At 40.1% G+C, this 11038-nt stretch overlaps 1 protein-coding gene across 1 annotated transcript; it reads right to left on the bottom strand.

The window, feature by feature from the left end:
- Nucleotides 1–6604: 6604 nt before the first annotated feature.
- On the bottom strand, nucleotides 6605–9320 carry LOC140180642 (uncharacterized). Its single transcript, XM_072221899.1, is given in 6 exon segments — nucleotides 6605–7006; nucleotides 7382–7461; nucleotides 7624–8156; nucleotides 8485–8582; nucleotides 8694–9004; nucleotides 9119–9320. Coding segments are annotated over 6 exon segments (1626 nt in total).
- Nucleotides 9321–11038: the final 1718 nt, after the last annotated feature.

Here is an 11038-nt window from a genome sequence, read left to right as displayed (position 1 = left end):
GTAAACGATGTCCGCTTCTAATAACTGGGTGACCTCTTTTTTCACAACCTCTAGAATGATAGGATTTAGTCGCCTTTGAGGTTGTCGAACGGGTCTAGCTCTTTCTTCTAGGAATATTCGGTGCTCGCATACTTGGGGGCTTATGCCCACTAGATCCGCCAGGCTCCACCCTATGGCCCTTTTGTTCTTCCTCAAAACATGTAGCAACTTCTCTTCTTGTTGAGGAGTGAGTACCCTTGCAACAATCATCGAGAACTTGTGGGCTTCATCAAGGTAGGAATATTTTAGGAGGGGCGATAGTGGCTTCAATTCTACCTTTTGTTCTTGACTTGACACTTGAACTTCCGGAGGATTCGGATGGGGTAAGGTGTTCACTTCACTTGGGTCTTCACGAATTTCTTCAATCATATTCTTCTCATCTAGCTTTGCATAATGTACTTCGGCCACAATCTTGTCAATTAAGTCACACCGGAATATAGAATGGTTCTCCGGTGGGTGCCTCATCGCTTCTTCTAGGCTAAAGCTTACGACTCCCCCATCAAAGCCAAAATAGAACTCCCCAATGGAATAGTTTCTAACTCATGGATTCTATCTTTGTTCATACATAGATTCTTAAGAAACTTTGCATAGCATCAAAGAGAGGAATACTTACCTCAACTTTCTTGAACATCACCACCATTTTGGGGTCGAGTTCTACACGCTTCTTAGCCTTTCTTGCTAATGTGGAAAACGGAATTGGTTGAGCACTTTCTTCTTCCAAGGCCTTCTCATCTTTGGAGACTTCACTTGTTGGTTGAGAGACTTCATTTTCAACTATTACTTGTGCCTCATCTTCCTCTTCAACTTCTTCTATCTCAATTCCCTCCTCATCTTGAGTGACTATTATAGGACTTGGTTCCTTTGGCTTCCTCTCTTGCAATTGAGTTCCGGATCTCAAGGTAATGGCATTGATGCCACCCTTGGGATTGGGTAGAGTTTGAGAGGGTATGGCACTAGAACTTGAAGCTTGAGGAGTGGAGGTGGAAAGTGGTTATAGGTGTGCAAGAAGAGCTTGTAGAGTAGATGTAATATCGGTGAGGCCGAAGGCAAGTGTAGTTTGAAGTTCTTTTTAGCCTTGGAGAATGGATCAGAGTTTATCATCTTGATTGGGAGAAGTGGAAGGGTATGTGATTTGAGGGGCTTGTGATTGATTGGGTTGAGGTGGTTGATAGGATTGGTAGTTTCTTCCATGGTTTTGTTGAGGGTATGGTTGATTTTGTGAGTATCGATTTTGTGAGTTATTGTTGTTCCATTTTTTATTGCCTCCATTGTCCCTTCCTCCTTGTTGATAATTGTCCAGCCATCCTTGGTTGGAATTATCCTTCCAACCTTGATTATAGTTGCTACCTCCTTGATTGTAATTGCCTCCTTGTTGGGGATAACCTTGGTTGAAATTGCCGCCTTGTTGGTAGTATCCTTGATTCGGACAGTCATAGAAGTTGTGGGTAGCCGTCAAGGTGTTATCTTCTTGGAGACTTGGACATTCGTCCATATAGTGCGAATAGAAAGAGCAAATGCCACACACTTTTTGGGGGACCAATTGTTGACTATGTTGTTGAAGAGGTGGTGGAGGTTGATGTTGTTATTGAGGTTGTTGTTAACCAAGTTGGAGTTGCTTTAAAATGCTTATCATCTCACCCAAGGATTTGGCAAGAGTGGCGGTTTCACCACTAGAGGAAACTTCATTTACGGTCTTTGGATGGTTGGTTCTCCGTCTAGCATGTTGAGTGGACTCGGCCAAGTCGGTAATGAGTTGTCATGCCTCCTCCGCCATCCTATACTTTGACAAAGAATCATTGCTTGAGGTATCCAATAGAGCCTTGTCTTGTGGTCTTATTCCTTGGCACACATAGCTAAGCAATACTTGAGTGTCAATCATGTGGTTGGGACATGAGTCAAGAAGCTTGCGAAACCGCTCCTAATACTAGTATAGAGTTTCCATTTTGCCTTGTACAATGCATGAGATCTCTTTTCTTAGCTTGTCCGTCATTTCCGCGGGCAAGAATTTATCTAGGAACTCTCTTTTAAGCAACGCCCAATTGGTAATAACATCGCTAGAAAAAGTGTAAAACCACTATTTGGCTCTTCCCTCAAGAGAGAATGGGAAGGCAAACAACCATATAGCAACCTCATCGGATCCTTCCTGCCTAGCTGTTGGGCATACACCATGAAAGTCCTTAAGATGTCGAATAGGGTCTTGTGCGGGAAGTCCATGGAACTTAGGTAGGAGATGAATCAAAGCGGTCTTGAGTTCAAAGTTTGCATTCAAGTTTGGATGAAGCACATGAAGAGGTTGGAGAACAAAGTCCGGTGCACCCGCTTCCTTGAGAGTAACTCTCCTTGGAGCGGCCATAGTATCGGCACCTAGATCAAGAGAAGAACTATTAGTAGTATCAACGGAAGAGTAGATAGTGCCTTCGAATGACGCTTCAGAATTAACCTCGGATATGGTTTGTGAATTAGTAAAAACCTTTTTACCTTTCTCAAAGGCTAACCGCCTCCGAGCTTGCCTAATGAGAAGCAAGGTTCTTTCGATTTTTGGATCAAATGGGGCTAAGCTCGAATTCGGTAGTGAACGCGTCATACAATGTAGGAAGTGTAAAGCTCATGACAATAAGTGGGACTAAGCAAAGATTAATCCTAACTATCAACCAAACGAACAAACAATCAAGAGAAAATGCAAGTATGTACATATCAACATATTCACGCTAACCAATAACATGGCTCACATACGCAATTCCCCAGCAACGACGCCATTTTGATGATGAGATTTTTATGCCGGTGTAGAAATTAGCAATAAATCCAATCGTGAGTATAGTCTAACCGACACACAAATTTTATATCAAACAATTCTAAAATCTATAACCGAGAGTATTAGTCCCGAGTCGTCCTCCCTAGGAATTGCCTTAGAATGCACATCATCGATTAGGAAGTCTGTTGTGGTTTTGAGAGTTTGGTGTATGAATTCAAGCTAACAAAATATGAACAACAATCAATCAAGATAAAAGTCTTGGCTAAGGGTGAGTATTGAAAGTTCCATCATTATAGCTTCCATCAATTGTGATAACAATTAATTATTGCTTCACTTAGTTAACCTCTAATCATAGAGGAAATTCAAGGGAAAGTAACTAACTTGAGTCACAAGTCCTAGTCTAACCCTAGGGAAGTCTAGCTTTAGTGCCTTCCAAGTTAATTAGCAATTCTCAATTGATAATCAACAATTGATATTAACTATTCAAGTGTCTCCAACAACTCAACCCCTAAGCCAAGTAAGAGAAATCTACTCCATAGCTAGGGTTGTCATTTCCTCAAACAATTGGTGAGCAATCAAAAGAGACATTATGAAATTGAGAAAAAGGAATTGAATTCAAGCTATCTACTTCAAGCAATCATCAACAATCAAGCAATTAAATGAAAATCCTCAATTCATTAATCAAAATCAAAGTAGCAAACTCACAAATCTAAGATCTAAAGTGAATGAATCAAAAGAGCACTAATTGAGAATAGGAGAAGAGTAGATCTACTACTTGAATCAAATTAAAAGTGAATTTGCAATTGATCTCACCAAAGAAATCAAAGGAGGATTGCAATGGAGACAGCAAAATCCTAGAGATAAGTTAGAGTTTCTCTCTCTACAAAATATAACTAACTAATGAAAATATCTAGAAATTGCGTAAGAATGAGTGAATGGATCCCAATCCCTTCAATCCTTGGTCTTCTTATGCCTTTCCCTCCAGAACTCTGCCTAAACAGGGTCTATAACTGCCTGAAATCGCTGGTCGTGTTTTCTCTTTAAAAGTCACATGCGGCATCGACGCGTACGCACACAGCACGCGTACGCGTCCGTGGGGGCTTTGTGATCCACGCGCATGCGTCAAGCGTGCGCCCGCGTCCATGAGGTTCTGGCTTAGCCATATAAATGTGCCGGCTCCTAGCTTTGGCTCCTTCACGCTGATCTTGATGGCGCGCATCCACGCGTATGCGTGTGGTATGCATACGCGTCGGTGCTAAAATTCCAAAGCTCTATTTTCCATGCTCCTTCCCTACATGCATGCTTCCTTCCTCTCTTCTAGACCATCATTGCCCAATAACTTCTAAAATCACTTAACACATGGATCATGGCATCGAATGGTAATAGAGGAGGATTAAAATATATCTAAGTTAATGCAAAAGAGGCATGTTTTTAGTCATGAGGCAAAATTGGGAAAGGAACACAAAATCATGCATTTTTATATGAATAAGTGTGAAAGACCATTGATAAAACCCTCAAAATCCATACAAGATAAACCTTAAAAACGGGATTTATCAGGCCTACGCATACGCATGACGCTCGGCACGTGACATTTTAAGTGAAATCGTGGCTGGCGATTTCACAGGAGCCGCAGGGCCCAATCTGAAGGAATACTGAGGCAAAAGACCCAAAAGTACCAAGGGAATAGGGGGAATACACACATTACACATTATTAGCTAGTTTTGGAGTTTATGTTTCTAGAGAGACAAACTCTTGCTTCTCTCTACGTTTCGGCTTTCTCAATTTGAATTTCTCTTAGATCCTTTGGTTAGATCTATTGTTAATTCAATTTTACATTGCTTTGATTTGTAGATCTACTTCTTCTACTCTCATTTTAGTGTTCCTGTTACTCTAGTTATTGTGGATCTTAGATTTGGATCTTATTACTTTGATTTCTATTAATGCATTGAGGAATTTCATGTTCATTTTTGTTAATTGCTTGATTATTATTAGTTGTTTGTAGTAGATAACTTTGATTTGAATTTTCTTCTCAATTTCACAATGTCTTTCAATGTTGTTCACCAAGTGTTTAATGAATTGTCAACTATAGTTATGGAGTAGACTTTTCACTCTTAGCTTGGGGGTTGGGTAATTGGAGACACTTGAATTGTCAATGTCCTTTGTTGATTCATAATTGGAAATTGCTAATTGATTTGCATGCCACTAAAGCTAGTCCTTCCTTAGGATTTGTCTAGGACTTGTGGACTCAAATTGATTATCTCCACTTAACTTTCCTTCATAGTTAGAGGTTGACTAAGTGGGGCAATAACCAATTATGGTCACATTTGATGGAGACTATGTTGATAGGACTTCCAATTCTCACCCCCTAGCCAAGGCTTTTACATTGATTAATTGTCATTCACCTTTATTAGCTTGATTTCTTGGTTCCTTGTTCCAATTGCTAATTGCTCATTGTTTCAATTCATGTCCATTTACTTTTCTTGTATTCAACTCCAAAACACCAAGAGAACTCCTAACCAATGACGTGTACCTTAGAGCAACTCCTACGGAGAACGACACGGGATCCTACTCCCGGTTATTGATTGGAATTGTGGTGACACATTTTCTAAATTTGACGTGAGGATTGCGTCTTGGTTTAGACTATACTCACTACAGGATTCAATGTAACTCCTTATGCATAAGTGCTGCCAAGTTTCCAAAGCTCTCCTTGAGTTTTTTTGTAGGTGCTCTAGTGATGGGGCCCTCTGGAAGTGTGAAATTCTCATTCTTCCCTTTTGTGTTAGAATGTCCCAGTTGTCTTTCTGAGCATGTATCATTCCCTCCTTCCTCAAAAAGATTTATCCTCAAATCTGTGTCCATATCAAAAGGAGAGAGATCAGAAATATTAAAAGTAGCAGAGACATTATACTCACCTGAGAGGTCAATCTTGTGGGTCTTATCATTGATCTTCTCAAGCACTTGGAACGGGCCATCCCCTCTAGCATCAAGTTTATACTTCCTCTGAGTAGAAAATCTCTCCTTCCTCAAATGTACCTAAACCCAATCTCCTAGTTCGAAGACTATATGCTTTCGGCTCTTGTTAATCTTTTCAGCTGTGGCTTTGTTCTTCCTCTCAATTAGGTCACGAGCCTTTGCATGTATTGCGTTAATCTTCTTAGCATTGCTTGATCTATCAAAGCTAACAATATCACTCGAAGTTAAAGGCATTAAATTCAAGACAGTTAAAAGATTAAAACCATAGACAAGTTCACAGGGGAAAAAACCAGTGGAAGAATGGATTGTCCTGTTATAAGCAAACTCAATAAAAGGTAAACAATCTTCCTAGGTTTTCAAATTCTTACCAACAACAGCATGTAATAAGGTTCGCAATGTCCTATTTACCACTTCAGTCTGACCATCAGTTTGAGGGTAACAAGTAGTTGAGCATAACAATTTTGTTCCCAAGTTACTCCACAAAACTTTCCAAAAGTGACTTAAGAATTTGACGTCACGGTCAGAAACAATAGTTTGGGGAATACCATGTAAGCGCAGAACTTCTCTAAAGAATAGGTCAGCAATATTTGTGGCATCATCAGTTTTATGGAAAGCAATGAAATGAGCCAATTTACTAAATCTATCTACCACAACAAAAATGCTATCTCGACCTCTCCTAGTTCTAGGCAAACCAATAATAAAATCCAGAGAAATACCAACCCATGGATGCATAGAAACAGGTAAAGGAGTATACAAGCCATGTGGTAATGACTTAGATTTAGCTTGTTTACATGCAATGCATTTAGCACAAAACTTTTTAACATCTTTACCCATGTGGGGCTAGTAAAAATGCTCAGATAATACATCCAAAGTCTTATGCATACCAAAATGACCCATCAAACCCCCACTATGTGATTCTAGAACAAGTAGCTCCCTAATAGAACAAGTAGGTACACAAATCCTATTACCCTGAAAAAGAAAACCATCATGTTTATAGAATTTGTTATGTGAACCATGTTCACATGCAGCATAGATAGAGGCAAAATTAGAATCGGTTGCATACAATTCCTTCATACACCCAAAATCTAATAGCTTAGAAGTAAGGGTTGTGATTAAGGAATACCTTCTAGATAATGCATTAGCAACCATATTCTCTTTACCTTGCTTATAGGCGATTATGTATGGAAAGGATTCAAGAAATTCTATCCATTTTGCATATCTCTTGTTCAGCTTCCCTTGGCCCTTCAAGTGTTTGAGAGATTCATGGTCAGTATGCACCACATATTCCTTAGGTAGCAAGTAATGCTGCCACACTTCCAAAGCTTTCACCAAGGCATAAAGCTCCTTGTTATAAGTTGAGTAGTTAAGATGGGCTCCATTCAACTTCTCACTGAAATAGGCGATTGCTCGCTTTTCCTGCATCAAAACAGCACCTATACCAATTCTCGAAGCATCACATTCTATTTCAAAAGTTTTAGAAAAATCTGGTAAAATAAGAATGGGGCTAGAACACAATATTTTTTTCATGTAATTAAAGGCAAGTTCTTATTCTTGATCCCATTTAACAAACCTCCTATAAAAACCTGCAAGACCATGAAAACTTTTAACATTAGAGACACTTTGAGGTGTGGGCCATTCTCCAATAGCCTTCACCTTCTCGTCATCTACCTCAATCCCTTCGGAACTTATCACAAAACTTAGGAACACGACTTTACTCAAACAAAACAAGCACTTTTGGAGATTAACATACAATTTTTTCTTTCTAAATACCTCTAAAAGAGATTGAACATGCAAAATATGATCATCAAGACATTAACTGTAGATAAGAATATCATAAAAATAAATAACTACAAATTTACCTAAAAGTTCTCGCAAAACATGATTCATTAATCTTATGAATGTACTAGGTGCATTAGTCAAACCAAATGGCATAACTAACAACTCATACAAACCATATTTAGTTTTGAAAGCTGTTTTCCATTCATCACCAAGTTTCATTCGTATTTGATGATAACCTCTTCTTAAATCTATTTTAGTAAAAATAACAAAACCGTGAAATTCATCAAGCATAACATCAAGTCTAGGAATAAGATGGTGATACTTTACTGTAATCTTGTTTACAGCTCTGCGGTCAACACACATCCTCCATGAGCCATCCTTCTTGGGCACCAATAGTACCGGAACAGCACAAGGACTCATGCTTTCTCTCACAAAACCCTTTGCCAAAAGGTTCTTAACTTGCCGTTTCATTTCCTTTGTCTCCTCAGGATTGGTCCGGTAAGCTGGCCGGTTTGGAATGCTGGATCCAGGGACAAAGTCAATCTAATGCTCAATGCCTCATAACAGAGGTAAAAATGGGGGCATCTCCCCCCGGAAAGACATCTCTAAATTCCTGCAAGAGTGAAATAAAAGCCCCAGACAGTTCATTGTTAGTTTGAATGGTAGAAAGTAAAGACTCTCTAAATCTCACTAACACCAATACTCTTTTTCCTAAACTAGCATGCTTTAGATCTCTCTCTTTTTCATAAAAACACATCTTGTGAGCACTCTCACTCTCTACAAATTTTTCTCTTTTACAACTCTCTTTTTGACTCAGACCCTGACTCTTTTTCTCACTCTTTTCGTCTCTCAGAGCCCTCTCTTTACTCTTTTATTTTTCAATTTTCTCACATCCTAAAGACTCCTTTGTGGATTCGCACATGCTCAATTGCTCCAGGTACACTTCTTTAGGGGATAAAGGTGCAAGGGTAATCTTCTTCCCAAGGTAAGTAATGGAGTATTGGTTTGTGAAACCATCATTGACCATCCTCCTATCATACTGCCATGGACACCCTAGGAGTAGATGAGAAGCCTACATGTGAACCACGTAACAAGGTTCCTCATCACTATATCTCCCAATAGAGAACTATAAGCGGGCTTGCTTTATAACCTTCAGTTCACCAACATCACTTAGCCACTCTAGTTTGTAAGGGTTAGGGTGTTTGGTGCATTTCAACCCCAATTTTGTGATCAATGTAGAGCTAGCAACGTTTGTATGACTTCTAGCATCAATGATCATAAGTCCAACCTTATCTCCCAATAAAACCTTTGTATGAAAGATGTTCTCATGCTGTTTTAGATGATTGTCCTTGGCTTGTACATTTAAGATCCGCCTAGTAACAAGGGCCTCGCCACTAACAACATACTCTATATCATCATTATCTGTAGCATCATCCACATGTAGCATGTCCTCATACCCATCTGAGTTATCAGACTATGAGAAAATATCATTCACTTCAATGATCATGGTCATTTTATTTGGACACTCAAAAGCATAATGGCCTAATCCACGGCACTTAAAGCAGGCAATATCACGATGCTGTGCAAGAGGTTTAGAAGTGGAATTAGGCAGGTGCATCTTTCTGTGCTGGTCTGTAGGTTTCTTCATCGATTCGGTAGGTTTGGATCCAGTCTTTTCCCCGAAATTAGCACCTCTAGAATCCGACCTTGAAGTAGGGTTGGAAGAAGTACGCAATCCTCTCACCTTTTGCTGTTTTTCCACTTTGATAATGTTCATACCCCGGCTGGAGTTATGGGGCCAGATTGGCCGTAGACAAAAATAATGACTTCATGAAAGGTTTGCCAACTAATCGACCTCTTCGCAAAGAGCTAGGAAGACCCCCAAAGAGGCCCAAAGAGGCCCAAATCGAAGAGTCACTGCCTACTGGGCAGTGGTTGACAAAAGATATGATCTCACCCACAAAATATAAGATAAGATAACAAACATATCTCAAGGAAGATCGACAAAACACCACTATAAATACACTAGAGTACCCAGGTATAACTCATACTCCAATTCTACAAAAAACATGTCTAAAGCCCGTACTGACTTAAGCATCGGAGTCTCTTGCAGGTACCACCACCCCTCTCCTAGAGACCGAGATCGACCTCAACGTTTTAGGTAACCCTTGAAACATTGGTGCCGTTGCCGGGGACCTGGAAGTCATCCCACCATCATGGCAAGTGATGAGCAAATATTTTATACACTTTTTGACATTATTTTCATATAGTTTTTAGTAGTTTTTGTTTAGTTTTTATTAATTTTTTATAGGTCTTTGTGCTTTTGGGCAATTTCAGGTAATTTCTGGCTGAAATTGAGGAGCTGGAGCAGAAGTCTGATTCAGAGACAGAGAAAGCACTGCAGATGCTGTCCAGATCTGACCTGCCTGCATTCAAAAGAGATTTTCTAGAGCTACAGAAGTCCAAATGAGTGCTCTCAACGGCTATAGAAAGATGACTTCCAGAGCTTTCCAGCAATATATAATAGTTCATACTTTGCTTCGAATTAAAAGGCCCAAAACTGGCATCCAACGCCAGCTTGCTGCCCCCTTCTAGGCATCCAGCGCCCAGAGAGCAGAGCCCAGCATCCAAAGGCCCAGAGAGGAGACCCTGGCTAGCGTTCCACGCCCAAGAGACCTCAATGCAGGTGGATCTCATCAATGCTCAGCCCAAACACTTACCAAGTGGGCCCCAGAAGTAAATTTTATCACTAAATAGACTACTTTACCCTTACTAGTCATCTGTTTAGTATTTAAGGGTTTATGTTTATGTAATTCAGAGTTCTGGAGATTTTTCCGAACCTTTTACACCTCTCACTGAGGGAGGTCTGCCATATTTTCATTTTTCATTGATTTTACCTTCAGTATGAGTTTCTAAAACTCCTAAGTTGAGGGGAGGAGCCCTAATGAGTCCTATGAATTAATAAAAAGTACTATTGTTTCTTCTTCGATCCGTGTTTGATCTATCTCTAAGATGTATATCCCGATCTTCATCGTGGTGAACCGAATGATCAAACCAATTGGCTCTGTTCATCACATTAAGACGAACGTGCCTGACAAACACCCCCATCTACTTGAGTTCGTGTGAGTACCTGGAAGAAAAGCACCAGCCAACAGCTATGTTTATACATCTCTCAGACGGTTAATCCACGACTTCGTTGGGGAATTCTCGAGACACCAGTTCAGCTGATTTCCGGGGAGATTAGGGTCTCTGTGATATAGTCTAGAATCCAAAGAAGCAACGTTCTCTGATCCGGAAGATTCGACCTTGTCTGTGGTGTTTTAAGTAGGATCGCCAAGGGAATGGACTGCTATGCACTTCATCCTTTGTCAGCTTGAGTAACCACGGCCAATGGCCACGCCTGTGTTCATTCTGTAGCATAGGAGATCAATGACTACGGGCAATGGCTTTGATCACTTACAAATTGCCATAGAAGAAGATCATTCACAAGCAAAG

This window comes from Arachis hypogaea, chromosome 17 (genome assembly GCF_003086295.3).
Source record: "Arachis hypogaea cultivar Tifrunner chromosome 17, arahy.Tifrunner.gnm2.J5K5, whole genome shotgun sequence".
Classification (NCBI taxonomy): domain Eukaryota; kingdom Viridiplantae; phylum Streptophyta; class Magnoliopsida; order Fabales; family Fabaceae; genus Arachis; species Arachis hypogaea.
This window is presented reverse-complemented; position numbering and strand designations above follow the sequence as displayed.